At 33.7% G+C, this 22918-nt stretch overlaps 1 protein-coding gene across 1 annotated transcript; it reads left to right on the forward strand.

Annotated features, from left to right (window-relative positions):
* The first annotated feature begins 4244 nt into the window (after positions 1 to 4244).
* LOC128546180 (uncharacterized) lies at positions 4245 to 13805 on the forward strand. The gene is made up of 5 exons (XM_053544569.1): positions 4245 to 4654; positions 7811 to 7897; positions 9433 to 9513; positions 9811 to 9877; positions 13641 to 13805. Exons 1-5 carry the CDS (start codon positions 4275 to 4277, stop codon positions 13803 to 13805), a joined length of 780 nt encoding a protein of 259 aa, XP_053400544.1. The 5' UTR covers positions 4245 to 4274.
* The last annotated feature ends 9113 nt before the right edge of the window (positions 13806 to 22918 follow it).

Here is a 22918-nt window from a genome sequence, read left to right on the forward strand (position 1 = left end):
CCTATTTAACCTATACTGTGTTGGTGCGTCGTACAACCTTAATCAAATCTTGGCGTGGATTTTCCTGATTAGTGTAATATTGATTATGGTGCATATAGGTTTGCTGCATCTCATTATGGATGATCACCAGTCTAACGGGTATGAATTGCTCATGCTTTATCACAGGGTGGGCTATAAAATAGTATGACTAGTAATGGCATTTAGATAAGTCAGATTATTCTTCATTTTCTGGGAAGTATGCATTATACGAAAAAAACTTTTATGTGTAATTTGCACATTCAGTTAATGGTCCAAATATTCCATTATCATGGTTAGTTAAACACTTATCATAACCTTTGAAATACAAGTACAAATACAAATACATAGCATTTATATAGCGCAAAAAATATAAAATATTCTATTGCGCTTTACAATTACATAACACACATTTTAAATATATACTTTCAAAATATGCTCAGGATTCTAGAACTTAGATTTAGAGATTTAGACATGTATAAATACTATTTTATACCACTACTGATATTTTGTACATTCATTATACATGAAACTGACTAAACAAATGTGTTTTCAGTTTTGATCTAAAGCTGGCTTCAGACTGAATGTCTTTCAGATAGCTAGGTAGATCGTTCCACCATTTGGGACCAACGACGGCCATAGATCTGTCTGCTAATTTTGTCCGCCGTCTAGGGATGTTAAAGTTAGTCTCACTTTGTAAGCGTAGTATGTACAATTGTCGAGAAGATACAAACATTTCCCTCATATATACTGGAGTTGTACCATTGATGACACGGAAGACTATTACTAGGGTTTGAACATGATCCTAGCCTTAACTAGAAGCCAGTGTAATTCTTTCAGAAGTTCAGCACTTGGTTGTTCATAGGAAGCATTCATGACTACTCTAGCGGCATGATTTTGGACTCGCTTTAGTTTGTTGATTTGGTAGGCTGGAATTTCGGTAAATAAACTGTTGCAGAAGTCATTGTGGGAATGAACCAATCCATGCACTAATGATTCAGTTGACTTTTGTGAGAGATGTTTCCGTATAGCTCTAAGGTTTCGTAATTGCACATGAGCTATCTGACACTTTTTCTGGATGTGATGGTCCAAGTTGAATGTATTGGTCATGGTTACACCCAGGTCTCTGACATGATCGACGCATTTTACGTCACACCCACTAACGTTTACACTTGTTCAATTTCGCTAACTGTTGTCTAGTTCCATACATAATTATTTCAGTTTTAGACTGATTCATTTTCAGTTTGAAGGTTGCCATCCATTTTATGATTTCATTGAGACAACTGTCGAGTTGTTGAAGAACAGTTGTCTCATTTTGAGAATTTCCCGCTTGAATTTTTAACGCAATCTTGTGGTCATCCGCGTATCCATAGATATCGGCTGGATATTTCTGCATCACTCGGTTGAGAGCCGATATTTACAGGGTAAAGATCATCGGTCAGGCACAAGAACCTTGCGGGACAACAAACCTCAGTGGCTCCGTGTCAGATGCTGACTGTTAGACTAAAACTTTCATTGTTCTGTTCGTGAGATAAGATTCTATCCATTTCAAGGGAGTGATTTGTATACCAAATTCAACTTGAAGGATTTGAATCAGTATTGGGATATCAATGGTATCAAACGCTGCACTCAAATCGATCATAACCACGATTGTTACCTGTTTTTTTGTTCTATGGTTTACAAAAGATCATTGTACATTTTGACCATTGCTGTTTCAACCACCCCATGATATTTTCTATAGGCACTTTGGTAAGCTGGGAGGAGATTGTTAGTTTCAATATGCTTATTGATTTGGTTTAGTGCAACTTTTTGTGCAAATTTGACACCGGGCGATAGATTGGTAACAAAGGTTTTATCATAGCACTTTTCCATTCCTCAGGGAAATCACTGGTATAACTCACATCTAGTTGCTGGGTATGAGCTGGACTAGACTTCCACAGATGTTTTTCTTAAAATTGCACAAGACTTCTATTTTTATGTTGAAACAGATATAACAGTTATCAAAATAGATTTCATTAGAATAAAATGGTTATAAAATCACTACATTCAATATTAGTCACGAACGTCATAAACTATGGATTCAGTACTATTTTTGACTATGTTAATCAATATTCAGACAGTTTTCTTTTTACATTTGTCTTTGATGTTTACATTAAGGACTGTCTATATGTATTTGAAAGTTCAACGACCATGGCATTTCTACTTTTAGTTCTCTTTAATTGGTCATTTTGTTTGTTTGTTTTGTAGGGTTTAACGTCGCATCGACACATAGGTCAGATTGCGACTTCCCAGCTTTTGATGGTGGTGGATGGCCCAATGTGCCCCTCCGTGCATTGGGTAGAACCACCGATCCTCATAAGGGAAGAGTTGAAATAATATAACATAATGGTCTCACACTCACTGTATAGGTTATTAGGCGCATAACATAATTCATTAGACATCTAAGCACTCTTAAGTTATTCAGCGGGAAGTGTTACTTCCTGTATTTTAACACTGTTAAAACATAGTCACAGGAATAATTCACTCGGCCTGTGCCCACGTGAAATTATTCCGCAAGCGTAAAACCCTATCGTATTAGTTCGATATGTTAAAACATGGTTCTCACTGTTTGCTCTAAATCAAAAAACAAAGCCTATCTTATTGCAACATTATATAGATGTATTCTAAAAGTCTGCAGATTTCACAATCACCTATTAATTAGTTGGAACACTTCAAGGAAATGCGACGTTTTATTTTCGTAAGTGTTCACAATTTCCAGAAATCTATCATCATTGTAAACTACTTAATTTTTTAACAACTCTCCTTTGCCATATGTTAGGCTATGTTTAAATTTCGCATCTTATCATAGTAGGAAATTTATTCATGTTCTTCAAAATACCACTTTGGTTTAGAGATTATTTTTATTATGTGATTCCCTACACTGGTTCTGCTATAACATATCATTTCTTAATCAAGCCAGGTTTATAGGATATCATTCAGTCAATAAATTAGGCAAATTCAGACCGTTCCCACATTATTTTTATATATCATTGATATTTTGTGTTTAAGTGCCAAATTATCATCTTGGGTATATACACCTAGTTTAAACTACACTTCTTGGTTTATCTACCTTTTTCATGAAAAGTAAAGAAACTCCTATTAAATTGTTATCGTTATATATTATGGAAAATATGAAAACACATAAAGTTTCTTTTATTTCACAAATATGATTTCTATAAAAAAATCAGAAAAAATAAACATGCTTTAGTATGAGAACGTAATTATATTGACCCTTGGTGTTTCAAATATATTTATTAATTAGAACATAGTTGACAACGGTGGGGCCCACGAAGGTGCACTGTTTTGTATCCAGTTGCTTCATCGTGATGGGGTAAATAATATCGAATTATTTAAGCTAAAAAAATTAGCAAGCCTTTCATGGATACGACTATGGTGCAGTTTTGTATTGCCCAACATAGACCATCTTTCAGTACAGGGTGTTGTTTTATACTACCGTTCGAAATGATCTACAACAAAACATTTGGAAGCAACTTAAAAAATATCTAAATTTCTGAATTTATAGTTTTTGTTGCTTTATTAATTGCGTAAACTTTTAATATAATTTTTGCACATAATAATAATAATAATATTATCAGCTTAAATCGATATTTGAGCGGGTACCTGTAAGAAGCTAGTGCATGCACTTCGGTTTTGTTTGCTTTGTATCATGTTCTATGTCCTTGATTCTCATGTTGATAAACCCTCTCTATTTCTTAATAAACGGACGATTTTAGAACAGTTTCACCTATATTTCGTGATATTACTGTGTCATTGATAATGTGATAATTTAACAGTTACTACAGTGTGGAAGCCCTTAATGCATTGACATCAACATTTTCACTGAATGTTTCAGACATTGACAGGAATATATCTATTACTCTTGTGAGTGTTTATGATGTACCACCGACTTGTGCTGAAACTGCAGTTAATATTCAATTGACACTTCAATTAATTTTCATATAAAGAATATGACAAAGGAATGACTTAATCAGTTTGAGTTTAGAATTTGTGACACATGATTAGATCATTAGAATTTATGATTATTCTCGTCTTTTGTAACATTTACTTTTGGTGTTATTCGTTTCGTCTACCATCATTCTTTGAACAAATATAGGCGCATTGATAATTACTTAATGACAAGGAAGAAAATTTCATTAATGTCCTAGTATGCACTTCATTGAACTATTTTCTTTAAAAAGAAAGCTTTTTTCTTTTTAAATATGGAATTTAAAGACAATCAATGCAGTGGACACGTAAAACAATTAATACGTTACTTTACCTATGCGGGTTCCGAATCGGAATTAAGCATAAGAGGTACATCTACAGAAGACGTCTCCACCTTGAGTGTTGCAAATGGAGGAGAGGATTTAGAATCGTTTGCAGCGGCATCATTTTCAGGGGATGGTGATGAATGCGTTAAAGATCCATGCGCTATTTGTTTCTCAAATCGTCGAAAACGTGGAGCATATGCTACACGTTTTTGCAGTGAATGCGGACTTCTTGGACACTTCCTTTGTGGAGAATGTTTAAGTTTTCATAAAAAGTTAACTAAACACACAGATGTCAGGTCACTTAGGGTTGCTGCTAAGTGTAAGGAGAGGTAAGCATAACAGTGTGAAGTTATGAATAATCACACATTTAAACCATAATTCTAGTACAATGTAATGTTTTACTCCAGCATGTTTTATGCAAAGTTGTTTTCATTTTTTGTACTTAAACACTTGTGTACGTTTGCGATATTGATAAAATGCATATCAGGTCAAAGGATCTTTTAACAAACCCCGTATGAAAAAGATAACATATTGTTGTGTGATGGATTGTGTTGTAAAATCGAGCTGTTTTGACAGGTGACATTATTGAACATGTAAACCTCAAAATGCGTGGGATCTTACCAGATGACTTATCTGACTTAACCCGTATTCGTATTAGGTGAAAAATTGTGGCAGATTTCAATTTTTGATTGCAAGAGCGTAAAGTTATGTAACTCTGTATGTATATTACAATTTCTTCAACGGGACTACTGCTGCTATAAATTGCGTAAATATGTTGCTAAATTATACTATCTTATTTTATATTATATTATGTTTAAAATCATGTATTAATTTAATGACACTTTCTCGTCTGTCATACATTGTCCCCTTTCCACATTTTACATTAATAATGTGTTACACCTCAAAATGGTAGCAACGCATTTTGGTAGTCACTACCAAAATTCGGCCGAGTTTTGGTAGTCACTATCTATATCAGGGGTTGTGCTCATTTTTTACATTACGCACAAAAGAAATAGATAAAAGGAGGGAAGGTCTCCTATTAAAAAGGTGGCGGAGGGGTTCGTAGTTCTCCTCCCGAGATATAGTTTTCGTATAAAAACAACCAAAATTTTGATTCCTGGGCGTGTGAAAGGGGCCTCAAACGACGTTTCCGGTACAGTAACATTGTGTTGTCGGAGATATAGTCCACCGAGATTTTTTAAAGCACGAAAATGTTGAATTTTGTAAAACGAAGAACTTAATTAATGTAAGGATGACACGCGGGTGGTCCACCTACATGTTTTTTTTAAACATCCCACATAAGCATAAATGGTGAGTTCTGTGCGTTTTAGGGGTGAACCGTCTTAGATAAGTATTTTCGGCAAAAATGATTTTTTCTTTTTAAAGTTTAAGGGTTTCGGGAGTCCATCACATACACCTTTAAAATACAACGTAAAAGAATGGTAAAATGCGGGCTTGGGCTTACTCGAATAATTTTCCAAAAAACTAAATTCTCCGTCGTTAGATTTACATATTTGTTTTGGTGTATTACATGCGAGTGGTATTTTGGGGTCCTCCCTAGATAACGCATGGAAATTGTGGGTTCTATGTGTTTAGATGGGTAAGAAATATATAATTTAATCAGTAATGAAACCTCCTCCGCAATGTATACAATGTCATGTATCGTATTATTTATCTCTATATAAAAATGCAAGTGATTTTCTCTAAATATTTATCGCAGATTTTGGCTTTTTTCTTCATTTGTATACGACGTATTATGAGAACACCTGCGGAGGGCGGGCGGCGGACAGACGTGTTCGTTATATTTTCAAGGTCAAAAGGTCAAGGACGGATGGGCGACAAAGTTCCATCATGACTCTCTTTGAAATAGTATTGTCCATCCGTCACCAAATATTTTTTTGTAAATCATGAGATTATTATTAATACCGTTTTGCGTTGGATGAGTGAATTGCGTTGAGTGTAACGCATTTTGGTAGTGACTACCAAATTGCGTTGCTACCATTTTGAAGTGCAACAATAATGAACAATATTTTCATATTTTAAGAACTGTGATCCTAGTCCCATTAAATATCTAACCTCAGTATGACCATACAGCTATATCTTGTCCGCGACCGAGAAGAATTCTGTGAGTCTTATCCATTCCTGTGTTGCTTTGATCAAAGTATGGCATATGTATTAACGTATGTTCTTTATTTTGGGAATAAATATGTTTAAAACTAAGGACACTTCTATATCAAAACTTAATTTCTGTGGGGATATTGTTTATAACCTTCGTACGGTTTTGGTCATAACAATTTTCTAATTGTGTTATAAAACATTTTATTAAAAGAGATTATAATCTGACTGTTTTAGACACACCGCATGTGCGGTGTTCAACCCATTTACATTTATGCGCAACACTTTTCTCTTTAATTGTATGACGGAACAAACAGGTGGAGGACTCCATCACTGGCAGTCCGCAAAAACCAACTGCAACAGAACTGTTTTGACCCCTGTCATATTCCCTGTTTTGTTGGGCTTTTAATTGTGTTTTTGTTGATGAAAAGACAATGTGAGCTTACAACAGCTCTCCAAAAGTAACGCAGACCTTTGCTGTCAAACGCCAACTGTTGTGCATAGTGAGTGCAATGTAAAATATATCATTATAATTCGAAATCTTTGTGTGATTTGGTCATATATTTTTTTGTAATATTTCTGCAGTTTAAGCAAGTAGAACGTTTTAATTACCATGGCTACGCATAACTGGCGCAGTCGCTTTTTCATCTGTCATAATTAGAATTCACCAGCTAATGTTTGCACTGATAGTCCATTTATTTACCAGAAAATATGCAAACGTGCAGCAACACGTCAAGGCGGCACGCACTGACAGTACTGCGTCATTCGGACACGTGGGAGGCGGAAGTAAACAAGGTTAAAACTAAGTAAATATTGCTGGTTATAACGCAGATGATGACGTCATTGTTAAGTTATAAACACCAACTGAAAATGATGTATTAACGAAACGGACGCCCTAGCAATGTTTGACGAACTGTCTTGATCTTAAAGTTATACACACTCTTCGCCCATAGCCTTATTAACTTCCCCTTATTAGTGCAGTAGACTTTTTAACAATATTCCTGTGCAGAGGTTGAAGGGCACATTTAGATGGTATTTGTTTTAGCTTCTTAGGTGTTGTCTTTTGCCAACCGTTCGAAGGCGGTTTCCCATTGGTGCCCTTATTTGTTCGTTTTCTTCCTTTTTGTAATTTTGTGTTTATGTTAATCATGTACAGATCTAAATATGACTGCAATAGGATTGCTGTTTGAGAGGGCTGCTTTCGGAGCGTGTCTTTTTTCTCTATTGTTTTTCATCTTTGAAATAACTCCTATATAACTGCCATTTTCTAATACTTGCCTGTAAGATTTGTGGGGAAATATGGTATAATAGAAAACCAAAATACACAAAAATGCTTGTAAAGTTTTAGGATGTCTTTCTTTTTGTTTCAGAGTAAAGGTTAATATCATTGAAAAAGAACACGAAACTGGAAGAGAAAAGCAGGACGTGAAAGAAGTTAAAGAAAAGAGCACACAAACGTAAAATATATTTTTATACTTTATATTGTTGTAAAACAGCTTCTTTTATTGCTTAATGAGAACGACTTTATAATGTTACTAATCATGTATTATAAACGACCTTGTAATAAATCTGACGCTTCTTGCCATTGTAATAGAATGAGTATGTAATTTATGTTGTGAAACAATTATTTATTGATCATTGGCAGTTTTATCATAGGTTCTGTTATAAATGTTTTAAAACCAAATGCTTGTCAAAAATATTATGGCTTTAAATAAAGAAAGGTTCTATATAAAGTAGTTTTAAAAGCCAGGGACAGACCTGCTTTTGACGTTTTCTACAAAAATATTGAGTAGATCTACCTGCGTATTATGATTCTTTAGTTTCCTGTGGTTTTCCACTTTTATTTAATTTTTACAACGGTGTTTGTTCCGTTTGGCGGCCGTTAAAATATCCCCGTACATGTACCTTCAATCTCGATCTTCAGATCGTTCAGCACGACATTTATGTTGTGTTGGTTTACTTTGAGCATTTCGGTTTGGGTAGTTTCAATGCTACGCTTTTATAGCTTTGTGTATTGTTTAATCACCCCTTGGATAAGCTGTCTGCTTTTGGCAGTTACTGTGACATGCTGGCTCCATAGCCTCAGACACCCTCTCTAAATTCCAGTTTGTTTAGTTCATTTTTTTTCTCGTTTAGGGCAAAACCATTGTTTCAACTGGGGACCATACGACGCTTTTCATTGAACTGCACTCTGTGTCTCATTGAAGGTTCCATGTCACCACCGCGGGTGTCTGTAAATTATGTTTTGGTACTTATAACCTGTGTAAATGTTGAGTTTTGCACAAACCGGGCTAGAGGGCGTGAATGTTGGCTAACATTACCACTACCGTCAATGAACAGGCTCAATCAAACCGAGCCTGCAACATATTCGTTAATGTCGTGTTGGGCAACATTTGGTATTCCGCATTTTTCTATTTTATATACATACGTATATCTAAACAAGGATTTTGTGATTTATATATCGTGCCTGTTGTTACTACTTTGAGTGTAAGGGATTCATTTTGGCAAATGTTAGGCATTAAGAATGATGGTCTGCATTAGATTATCCAGTCTCTCTGTGAAGTTTTTGTCACTGACCGTTCCAAGGCGGCGCCCGCTGTTTTCCTTTATGTGTCTGTTTTGTCCATGTTGGCAATTTGTTTTACTCCGTCTATGTGTTGTTGCAGAGACGTCTATCGTCTACACATCCATATATACATTTCTCTAGGGTTTTATTTAGGGGAGGTTGCGTTCTTGCAAAGCTATTTTCCTGTCTGCCTTTGTCAATGATTTTACTCTCTAATATTGTAGCAGCACAGCAACAGTAACGTACACACAGAAAGAAATCAAATGCTACAATGAATCAGACAATACAAAAAAAAAATCAAAGACCGTGATGACCTTTTACTGTAATCAAGTCATAATCATAATGATTTAAGATTTTCGAAAGCAAAACATTGTGTATTACTTTTAATTACACTCATTTTAAGTAGTTATATGTATGTTGTTGTAGGGAATATAATGATATTCAGACAGAACTTGAAAATGAACGCAAGATAGCCAGACAACAACTAACTGAAAAGATTAAAAAGATGTGAGTTAGATAGATTTTTAGATTGCCTGATGATATTGGATTTATCTCAAACTTACTTTTAAATCAAGTATTTGACAACACATTTTATACGTTGGAAACAAAGCTTTTACTGTCTTGATGCATTCTTGAGATAAAATGTCACTCATAAAGCATAGTTTTTTCCAGCATCAAACTTATAAACATAGACAATATTAATATTTGAAAAACTTTTGTAATTTGACTAGTTTTGTTTTAGAGAACCCCGTTTGCTTCGGAAGATATGCACTGTCATGTTTTAAAAACATATTTTTTTTTCAGACATCATCTAGAAACCAGCCTTCTTCAAGCTAATATTCAGATAAAAAATTTGCAATTCAAGCTACAGGCAAGTAATATTGTTTTGGCTAAATATATCAGACACATTGCGGCGGGTAGTTGTTTTGTCTGGTACGTTTGCTATCAGTTTGACAAAATCGTTATAATGGCTGTTAAATGTATGTGCGTTAGAGCTCGCGTACGTGCTGCCTCAAACGTCAATGTTCTTATGTCATATCAGATCTTGTCTGGATCATAATCTTGACATGCATGAAGCCATCCTTTTATGTTAACAAAAATGATTTCTTCAGATCCCTATTTCAAAGGTGATGGTCACACAAAGGGGTCAATGGTCATATTTGATATTTTCCGTGCTATGTCTTTAACAGGCTTGTTTGAGTCGCGTTTACACATCAAATGCTCTACATTGATGACTATTTGGTTTCAAAATTTTAATTAAATGAAAAGATATCAATGACAAAACTAAATATTAACCTATTTGTATATAACACGTCCTTTCACTTTTAACTTTTCTTTACAGTTGACAGAAGACACAAAATAAGAGTTCAAATGGTATGAACTGGTCATCAGAATTGAAAGAATAGTTTTTTCCGCTGGACATGAGGTTCCATTTAAAACTGTGAAAGATCGTTAAAAGAACTTATTATGAAAACTAAAAAGAACTTCACACGGATGACTACTGAAAGTGAAATGTAACATGAAATGAATTATTGATATTGGAAGCTACCGTATTTTGGTTTAAACTATCAATATTTTAAAATATTTTCTGAACGCGTATATTTTTCTCGGTCCTGTAGAGACAATCTGTTAACAAAAATTGTGATATTTTTGTTAATTGATGACTCAACTTCTAGACGTACGCTAATTTCTTTAAATGAAAGGGCCACTGAAAAAGTATAGTTATGAAAGAGGAAAAATGAAAACGGTTGGCCCTGAGAAATGACAACGAATTACCTGAAACAGTGCTTTAGGAGAAGACAGTTGATAGACGAATAACTAATGAAAATGGAACAGCAGCTGAGTTTGTATCGCAAAAAAGGAATTTATGTTCTCTTGAGAAATAAATTAAGGTTTCGATGGATATATGATGTTTTGAAATTTGAACATCACCAAATAATAGAAAGGAAGAGTCGTTTAACATGAAAATTAAACAGCTTATAAAATAGGTATATCATTAAAAAAGGATTGACAAAAGTATGATGTATGCAGGAGCCATATCACGGGGCTACTCTTCTGGACAGTTCAGCGCCTTAAAAACTCACCATTTAAACTATTACACATCTTCGCTTTAATGCATTAGCACTAATGCTTAAATTCAAAATTACATGTACCAGGTTAAATATACTTTTCAGAAATTTTGATAATTCTTTACAAATAGATTTTTTTAAAAGGGGGGACACCTTTTCGAGAATATTTTACGTTCGGAACAGTACGCGACTATACGGTAAAACATGTATTGGAAAGTGATTGTTGGTAAAGATGTTGTCTATGGTTGTCCATTTACAAACAATTATGAGACGTTAATTTTACGGTTTTATATTCTCTTTTTAACGGAATAATCAAGTTTCATTACAGTCATTATATTCATTTGTTAATGACAAACTGAGAACAATTGCATATGATGGACAAATAGAAAATAAATGGCAGTCCTTAAAGTTAACCGAGAAATGAGTAAGTTTTTCGTTGATTTAGTTATTTTTTCTATTTGTCAGCCATATGCAATTATTTGACAGATGGCCATTTGCAACCAAATCTAAGGAGAACATCTTTTGTAAACAAATGTGTATAATGAATATCATGTAATAGACATGATTATTTCGTAAAAAGTTTGTTTTGTTTTGTTGGGCTTAATGTAGCACCGACACAATTATAAGTCATATGGCGACTTTCCAGCAAGACCGCAGGTGCCCCTCTGTGCATTATTTCATCACTCACGAGCAGGCACCTAGGTAGAACCACCAACCTTCCGTAAGTCAGGCGTCCTCACATGAAGAATTCAACGCCTCGAGTTAGGCTCGAATCCACATCGTTTAGGGGCAAGTGATTTGAAGTTAGTGACATTAGCCACTCAGCCACGGAGTCTCCCCTCGTAAAAAGAGAATAAAAACCGTGAAATGAAGTTCTCACAATTGTTTATAAACGAACAACATCTTTACCGGCAGTCTAGTTGTTCATTACATGTTTTATCATAGTGTTCCGTACCGTTCCGTATTCGAAATATTCTCAAAAAGTTGCCCACAGCCCCTTCAAGACCCACTACAACCTAGTGATATACTTCCTCCCGCATGAACTTCGTGCAGATAATTCTGATAATACTGGTCTGATACAGCTATTCTACAAGATGACAGGTGGACAATTTAGGCCCTCCCTGAATTAATATGTTTTCACAAGTTCATCGGCACTGATTTAATCATTCTCTTTTGAGTATAGTTTTAAAACCATAGAATAATAACTATTACACTGTAATCAGAAAGTGTGGTATAAACTCACTTTAATACATCAAGTACTGTGCGAACTACTAGATTGATTTGATAATATATTTAGACATTAAACAAATTATATTGGCATTAAATATGACACTGTAGAATTGTAGCTAGATAGTTTTTCTTCTCAATTTTTTCTCAGGCAAATCCTGTGTAATTCCCCCATGCAAATACAAAAGAATACAGTTATACAGTTATTTTGTTGCGAGTCTTAAAGAAAGAATTCCATTTGTAAAGAAATAGAAATAAACAATTTTTAAAATTCCTAGAAATATGTTTGACCTACAGTTATTCGAAATTTTAGCCCTGGGACATTGTTGCAAATGTGTCAAAACAAAGATATGTAACATTTCTTTGAAAATGATGAGGTTTTAAAGGCGCTGAACTGTCAGGAAGTGTGAGCCCTTTATGTGGTTCCTTCTCGGGAATCTTTCATCTTTTCGTGCCTCGATTAAACAATTTTACACAAGAACAGTCAACGGGTGTGTTCATATTTTACTCAAACCGGTTCATTCCTTAAAAAATTACTCATCATATGTTTGAAGAGCTCGCGTTTTCCAGGAACGTTGCCAGAGAAAAAGGAGGGAGGATTCAAGTGAAAATGCAGATAATCTGTTGAACAAACTTTGACTGAAATAAATGAATAAATAAGATTATTGTTTGCTTTAGCTCATGAATTATTTCAAATATTAATTCCTGCGTTATTTTTGTCGAACAATCATTGGTTTTTCATTAATACCAAAGACTGGATCCTTTCAAGGGTAAGCCCCGTTTTTTTTAAAATATTTAGCAACAATCATCATTTGTGAAGACATTGTGTTTTCGACATTAATCGGCTGACGGTTTTACATTTGTCATGTTCTAGATTCGACACGTCACAGAATGTTCATGATTTAGGATGAAAATACCCATTTTCCACACTGCTTATACAGACATGCTTTTGAAACTCTGACATTTGTGTTTATGATCCATGCTTCCTATGCATGCTTGTAGCCCACATTACTGAGGAAAGTAACTACGTAATTTGATTTTTATGGTTTAGTCGTGCGGGTATTGCAGTTACATTGATTCTTGAGTATTCCACCTGCATACATATCAGGCGCCATCTAATTAATACTTTTCGTCCACAGTGTCAAACATAGGGCTATGTGTTTTGTGACTTTATCGTATGAGTGTCTCATAGACATAAAAAGTACGTTGTCTGGTTCTCTGTCAGACAGAGATAGAAGAATGTCTCTCTGACAGGAATAAAAAGGTACTCTGTCTGACAGAGACAAAAAGTACTCTGTTTGATAGAGATAAAAAGTACGTTGTCTGGTTCTCTGTCAGACAGAGATAGAAGAATGTCTCTCTGACAGGGATAAAAAGGTACTCTGTCTACCAGAGACAAAAAGTACTCTGTCTGATAGAGATAAAAAGTACGTTGTCTGGTTCTCTGTCAGACAGAGACAGAAGAATGTCTCTCTGGCAGGGATAAAAAGTATTCTGAGATAGAAATAAAAAGTATACTGTTTCTTTACATTTTTTTATTTAAAAATCCACTGAATACAAATATACGAATGAAATATAGGATCTACATATAACGTGCCCTAATAGTACTACTCTATGCATATCATCTTGTATAAAATACCTAAAAATACATTTTGTGCGATTCCTAACACAAGCACCATATACAATGAATATTATACATAAGGAGCCAAGACCATTAGAACATAACGTAGCGCTAATATGTACATGAAACTATATTGAATAGCTGATTACAGAGGGATAATACCGGCATTCATTGCGCAATGTTCGGCACTGGGACTAGGACCTAAACCTGTTTCAAACTAGTTCTTATCTTTAAGATTTATTTAAAATTGTTAGACTGACTGAACCTTTCATTAGATGGATACAAAACAATAGCAAGAAAAACAAGATACAAGAAACTAAAAGATAAAATAATATCTTTATTAAAATATTATCGGGGGCCGGGGCCACAGGCGCGTCACTTCACATGCTTGATAAATTTCAAATAAAGTTTCATGACTTTTTTTGAGATATGCGAGAAACAAAAGTTTTGTTTTTATCCGTTTATAAATTTAAAATAACTTTCTAAAATTGTATATATATGTTGATATATTTTCGAAATATAAAAAAGATACAAACCTTTAGCGAATTTGCATTTGTTAAAACGGTATATGTCACCGTAAAAAGTTATACTAGATATTTCTGTATCGTATACTAAAGTTGAAGTGTTGAAAATATTCAAATGTTACATTGTAAGCGGCTATGCAACAAGAAAAAGAAGCTCACATGTGGCCTCCATACCCTCTTTGTCATCAATCATGGCGTTTTGATTCTTCAACAGACACTGTCTTATATCGAAATCACTGTTTTCCTTACTTTGTTTTCATCCTCGTTATCTATACGATCCGTTGTCTATTTATTTTTGCGTATATATCTGATACAAACAGTGCTATTAGAGGGTTGTAGTTTGAGAGAGTGATGCGCCCCTGGAACGTTGATTTTCCTAATGGGGATTTATTCTTTTAAGAAATGACAGAAACATAGAGAAACAAGCCTTATTTGATATTTTCATTCGACTACGACAAGTTTAAGCACTTTTGTCTGTGACCTTGTTCAAAAGTCTATAATAGCCCGGCTTATAAGTCATTCGATCTTGCACTTTTTAGTAGAGACTAGCCATGAACATAAAATGATTGAAGGTTATGTCAAATAGAAATCTGGATATGGAACACTGACTTTTCGCACCTTCTCGTGTCAGGGGCAGACAACTCATATAAAGGATATGTTCAGCAAATTTCTTTTTAAATCGTCATATTTCGCTCAAATTTTAATCGGACTTCAAGATTTTTGGGATTTAAGTGTTTTATGTTAATATGTTTCTATTTATAGTAACAAAAGTAGGTTTATTCTCAAGTTTATTCATGCGCAACGGCTTTCGTTATTTTGATAAATATGCTTTTAGTAGGTATTTTTTTAATGAATCCTGACAAAATCGTTATATAATTTATCTTTATAGGAATGCAAAATTGAAATATTATAAATAAATAATATATTTCAGAAAAAGACAAAAATATTCATTGTGGTTTATATACAGCTATCGGTCCTTCTTCTTTTTTTATCAAAATTACCGTAAAATGTTTGTAATATACTATTCATTTTTCAATACAAAACCCTTAAGACAACACTTTTTACACTTTTGTGACATTATCCGCGATCGAATATATTACTTTTCTGAAAAAAAAAAAATCAATTAACGCAATTAAAAGGGAGGTTATCGGTACATGGACATAGATTGTGAATATTTGTCGCATTACCGTGATTCAGAGTGGAATCATTCATGGCGATTTACCGTTAAATAAATTGCACATTCTGACATAACTGGATTTGATTGCAAGTAAAACAAAGAAGAAAGTAGTCAATCTTTGTTTATTTAAGAAATCAGGAATAATATCTGACGGGGGCGCAGCTCGAATGATATAATAACACGCATCAGAACGACAAACAATAAAGAGCAAATCAATAAATTAGATATATTATTTCGATTCTAACACGTTACGAAGGACTTTAAAGTACACCCTTGACGACATCCATCAAATGCTCGTATTTGCCTATTTCCTATTTTCTGCTGATTTCTTTTCCTGCGCGACTGTATGCCGTCTAACGCTTTGACGTATTAATTGTGACGTCAGGAATATGCATTGATGTATAATAATACACAATAATCAGCCAGGAAAATGAATTTGGTTGTGTTAGAATCTGCGATAAACATCGGTTGACGCGCGGGCCGATAAGACAACATTATGAAGTCCATTATGACGTCAAATCGTCACATGACGTCCGATTTTTTTCTACTTGGATAGATGAAGCCCAGCAAAATTTTATCATAATATTTCAAGGACCATGTAAGAATAGAATAAATAAGGCCGTCGAGTGGTTTTTCACCTGATTTATCACGGTTCAGATGCGCAGGAATTGAACCAAAATGTTTTAATATATCTAATTAAAATGCGATATCTTTAACAACGTGATTTTTATAAAGACATGGGTGTAATATTCTAAGTGAAAAGTTTCTATAAATCTAACAAAACTGTTTTACTCTTTGTAACGGCATGGTGTGTGTATCATTATGTATATCTTTGCGAACTAACGTAATAAAAGATATACTCAAATGAAAAGTACTAAGTCGCGATTTATTTCTTACGTTAAGCAAAGTGTGTTTCTGAGAGATGAATATTTTAAGGCTGAAAGAAAATTGACATTCGAACTTCATTTAATCACACAAAGCATGAAAAAAGTCTTACAGAGTAATTATTGACCTATTATCCTAAAGGTCTATGGCCATAGTGTAAATAAAAATCAGCTCAGAAAAAAAACATATTGTTTAGGGGTGCGTATTTCGAACGCATCCATGTAGTACATACCAAAATGGAAACTGCTAATTTGCTATTTATATCATATAAGTACATTTTTTTCGGCGACGCCGTTAAATTCGTTTTCGTTACCTATGCCACGTGACTTCAGTTAGCAAATCAAACTACTTGATAACGCATTATAGATAATTTATCAAAATGGAAGATTTATGCAACACTCTGCCTGATTGGACGAGAGTGTCAATTTCTTTCACGCTGTTGATTGTGCTACGCTGAGTGAAATGTAGACAAAGCGTTTATCCTAAACGACGCTGTTCACAGTTTTAAAGCTAATTTTGGCTCAGTATATTTAGCAAGAATATTGATATATCTCAAAATGATAAGTAAGTTTAATAAATATGATAAAAACCTGTTCAAATACCAACATATATCAAATTAAAGAAAGAGCTGAATACGGTCTGCGTATCACATGAATAAGGGTGTGATAAGAGTCTTTTATGTAAAGAAGTGCTTTTAAAAGATTTTCCTTGTTACAACTGTCGTCTGTATATGGAAAAGTTTCTTGCTTTTGTGACTTATTCAATTTGCATATTAAAATGAGTACTTACATGTTTGCTTTGATATATTTGTTATAAATTATTTAACTGATTTATTATATATGAATATCTTTCTTTAGTATGGTATGCAAATATTGAACTCAGTTGAAATCTGTTTTATTATATATATGCTATATAATGACTGAATCTCACTACACCGAAATGAAGGTACGCTGCATACAGTTTATCTATGTGATATGACTACGGTCAGACTTTGCTTATGAAATAGAAATATTGAAATAATTACAATTGTCTGTTTTGCTTGACCTTCACATTTTTATAGGTGTGACGTCATTGTCCAAAGATTCATGAATAGCGAATATGCATTTGTTAAAGCGGGATCAGTTGGCCTATTTTAGAAATAAATAAAAATAATAAATAAAAAAATCCTTTTATTGATTTTTTCTCATGTATTCTAATCAAACTTGATTTGTAGCATCTTTATTAGGCCCGCAGCCAACTTTGTTCAGCTGGGACATTCAACCCCTTTTAGGGGCTGCTAGAGCTAAAACTAGAAATGCCTTTATACAGCGTCTCATGAACAGCTTGGTGGATCTTTGTCATACTTGGTCTGGAGCATCATTATAAGGTGCTCTTCCAAATTAATTTATATAGGAACTTGGGCCCTATTAGGGACCACTATAGCTAAAAGTAGATATGCCTTTCTTCGCATTAACAACTAAAATGTAATGGATTTTTATCAAACTCGATGTGTAACAATATCGTAAGGTCTCTTGCTATTTTGTTACAAATGGTGGTAGGGACCAATTTAGCTAAAAATATAAACACGTTTAATGACCTATTCTCATGAACCGCTTCATGAATCTTCATCAAACTACTGCTGTAATTATTCGTTTAAGGATAAACGAAACAAAATTGCAACCCTACGAAACCTTTGCGAAAAATTAAAAGAGAACCATTTAAATTGTTAAAGTGCGGTGTTTAGTTTTGCAAAATATTAGATGAAAGATGAATGTTAGATGAAAAATTCATAAACTTCTTTCCTTATTACAATTCGCCGACCATCATTTTTAAAGATATTTCTTGTTTACATTTTTATCTGTCTTTCTTTAACATTGTTAACATTGATTCAGTTTTGCATTACTTTTTTTTTCTAGATAAACTTTTCAATTTACGGCATATATTTATACATGTACTAGCATGCATCATCATGAAAGTGTCTTATGACTAATGTCCAGTGTATTTACAAAAGAATGACGACGCGACGTCTGTAAGCAATTGTACATCCAAACGTATATAAATTTATAAACCACAATTGTGATGTATATCTTACAACTACTACTTGAAATATTCAGTCTAATTTTACATAGTTTGGGAGTTGTACTTTTTAGGAACACTACAGCAAATGTATTAATGTGCTGTTAATTCAGTTTGATATAAATATGTTAGATTAAAGTTGCCACACTATAAGAAACACATTAAAGCAGTCAGACATTTTTTCTCATTAATTTTTATAATAGAATGATGTATCTCTGACAGGTAAAAACACCTCAAAAATGAAATTTAGTAAGGAAATCGTTTCAAACATACGCAAATGTTCAGTTTTATTCATCAGTTAAAAAGTATATTCGGATGAGTACCCTACTCTTCCCCCCCACCCCCCTGCCACACACACACACACACATACACACACACACACACACACAACGCACCTTTTTCAGGATATTTCAAGTTGCATTAGTTCGTGTCAAAACATTATCTCACATGCCACTTTTAATAATGGGGTTCTAAACAAATGTTTTAAATGACTACAATAAACAATAAAATATGAGCCAGATACTTAAATAAATATATTTAGTTCTTTATTGACCCGCTTCTAAATGGGTTGAGGCATTGATTAGAATAAAAGTATAAGATATTGCATGTTTCCATTAGCTGTAATTTTGACATTTTACTAACAATATACTTTTCTAAATGAGTACAAATATGTGCATGTAGTAATTTGAAAGGTATTTCAAAAAGACTAAGTATTACGCTAGAAAATTTGGTAAAAGCATGTTGTTATACAGTTTACAGCTGTATGCAACATCGCTGTACAAATAAAATCTCTCTGACATATCCCTACAAATATTCTTTAAGGGAATATTTTTCTTTCAGTTATATATACCTTCCTTGTTTTTTTTAACAATTAGTAAGAGTCTGCTTTTTTTTTATATATTATATGCCATCCCTTAACCTAGCTCTGTTCTAAAATAGTCAATTAAATTAACCACTCTACATTGTTCTTCATTATGTTATATCAAGTAACATATCGCTGCAAAAGTATAAAAAAGTATTTAATTCGACTTACGATCTGCGTATGAATTGATTATAACATAAATACGAGGTTTAGTTCGTATCCACAAGAAAGAAATATACAACATTTAGAATGAGCAAAATATGAGGCATCTCTCCGGTATGTGTGGACAAGTTTAAAATGACCCCAAAGGGCATTTATAGTCGGAAGAATTCTAAAGTGATTTAATCTTTTATAAACACATGCTTCCCCTTTTCTATATCACTATTTTGTTAAATGTTTGTCTTTGTTTGAAAACAGGATGTAAAGTTTACGATTTGTGATACGTCGTTTTAGATAATTTATCCCTGTACATACCAATTATTTACAAAGTAACCCTTCTTTAATATTTCTTAGAATAATGTAACTTTGAGAAGCTCTACATAGCCCAATTGTGTTGTCACCAGATTATTAGAAATTTAGGAAAGGGCGATAAAATTTTATACGTTCCTGAACATGATCATATAATTTTTACGAATTCAATTGTCCTAATGATGACGTCATAAAACAGTTAGCCCAGCGATATCAGAGAAGTTAAAATCTCTAGGAATGAAAAAAAGGATATATGTTGTTGACAGGAACAATGGTGTTGTCATAATATCTGCGACTGCCTTTAAGGTACTCAAAATTGTTTCAGATCTAAACCGTCCTAAAGGGATTACTTTGGTGGATAGCTCGGTTCTCTTTATTTTGCTTGAAAATGGGGAAGTCCAGCAAACCACCGACGAGGGTGAAACATTCGATGTTGTGTTGCCATCGGGTAGAGAAAGACAACACCTACTGCTTCTTCAGTATCATTCTATCTGTTGGGATGGATACTCGTCGATGTACCTGGCATGGTCATCCCTAAATGGCCAAAATCTAAATGTCATGCGATACCAGCTGGAAGTCAGTTATAAGTGACAGACAGAACAACTGTTATGTATTTGTTATTCAGTTCATAATATTTATCTTCCCTATCAATCGATGCAAGTGGTGCCGGGATACAAAAGTTTGTCTGTAATTAATCCGACTTCTTAACTTCATGCGATATGATTAAAAATAGTTGCGGTTTATTTATTGATCAAACGCTTTCTTCAGTAAATTTGATCTGTCGATCCCAAAATTACTAGACCAACTGAACACACCAGACTCAACCGACTTGATGCAAGTAGAAACTTTATAATCTGCATGAGCTTTAACCGGAAGCGTTATTTTCTGGTCAATAGACGGAAATGACTGTGTAAATATGATATGTCATACAATGGACTCAAAGTGGTCATGATTAAAATGGCGAACAATATGATCACAATAAAAGATTGAGAATATATTTCATGCTGCAAACAAATGTCTTCGTATACATTCTTGACTCTCGTATGTTCATTTCTCGTTATGTTTATGACAGTATGTTTTAATTGATATGACAGTATGTTTTCAATGGATATGACAGAATGGTTTAATTGATAAATGTACATTTATAATTTACATAATTATTATTAGATCAAGTAATTTGATAAACAAAATGCGCTTCTGTGGTATTTCTTTCTTTCTTTCTATTAATGACTAGAAATCCTTACGGCATTTCTTTGAAAGATAAAAACTTACATTTTATTACAATGTGGCCTTTTTATAATTTATATAATTTAACAAGTGTTTTCCTGTTATAGAATAATTCACCAGAAGATTTTTTTTAACAAAGTATACTTTTCACGCTAAAATATATATATGCTCTGTACATTTACCATCCTGATTGATTTTCAAATGTTTCACATTCTGAAGTGACATACAGAACGCAACTTCCTGTCAGTATGGTTCGAGAGCACTGTTTCAAGTGAGATCCAATGCCGAATAGAATATACGCTGTGCCCACTCTGTATCTTTTTACCCATTTTGTTTTCAAATAGGGTGGCACAGAGTATGTTGTTGTAATGATTATTACTTTTTGTTTGGTTTTAGATAGTTCTGAACGTTTGGCAAGTCAGAAGTAATGGTAACCTGAGAGTAAATTTAATAAAACGGCAACGTTTAAATCTAAGTGAATCTTATTCATTCACTAGTATTGTAAATGTTACAGACTTCTCTGTACCCACTTATCAAATATAAGTGAATCTTATTCATTTACTAGTACCATAAGTTCACCTTGTTGTGATGTTAGAGATTACCTGTCATGCCATTCAGCTGATGTTATATATTTAATAACATGTAATAAATGTTTGGAAGAGTATGTTGGACAAGACACATCGACAAAGTTCACAAAGAATGAACAATCATTCATTCAATTTTAATCGTTATCTAGAAACAGCTAATTTTAACTCTCATGGATCTGTCGAATATGTAACGAATCTTTGGAAAAGGCTTTCGTAAAAGAGACTTAAAAGATGTATTAATTGGGTACTGTGTCTCCGTAAGGAATGATTTCTAAATCATTCTTATACATTTGTAATGTACTGATGATATATCAATTAGGTTCAAAATCAGTTTTAACTGCTGCCCTTACCTACCCATTTCACTTATACTGCTTATCACCAGTATTTACACTATGATCCTGCTTTTTTCCGCCAAACTTTCGTCATTTACTTTATCATGATTATTTTGTACCTGAAAAAAGCTAATGTAGCCGAAACCTTGGTAATAAAAAACAATATGTACTTTTGGCAACTTATAATACCTATATGTAGGAAGGTATTACTAAGTTAATTCGTGCATCTTATTATTTATGTTCGTGTAGTACCTTCATTCCAGTTGCCCTTGATTTAGCATAAAAGCCATAACCTTATTAACACTACGTTAAAAGTTAGGCTCTTCGTGCTCTGACTTCAGGTCGGTTGTTGAATACATTAGTGTACTTATACCCCAGAATGGCCCTGTATTATATGTTTACTTTATAAAATCTGGTATTATATCATTAATGTTAGAGCCTTTCTCAGCTGGGAGTTTTATTTACGCTGTCTTTTCTAACCTGCTGAAAATTGGGTAAGTGCAAGGATGGCATGCCCTAAACGCGTTTTCGTTTATAAAGATTACTGACCATTCCTAAGTCGGTGCCCTTGTTTTCAACTTGCTTTTTGTTCGTATCGTATTATATGTTATTATAGTTTTTCCCATTTATTGTCCCCGTCAAACGGTCAGTATTGGTCGGTGAACCATCCCATACTGACCTTACAATAAGTATAAATTGACTATGTAGAATACATTCAAATAATAATTGTAATGATTTCACTTTACAATTTCAGGACCCTATTTTCTAAAAGATAGACTTAACAAAAGACGAACATATTTTAAGTCCATATCAAAAAAGTGGCAGCCATATTATAAACAAAGACGTTATGGTGCTTTGATTACTACATGGAAATTAAA

This window comes from Mercenaria mercenaria, chromosome 5, assembly GCF_021730395.1.
Source record: "Mercenaria mercenaria strain notata chromosome 5, MADL_Memer_1, whole genome shotgun sequence".
Lineage (NCBI taxonomy): Eukaryota > Metazoa > Mollusca > Bivalvia > Venerida > Veneridae > Mercenaria > Mercenaria mercenaria.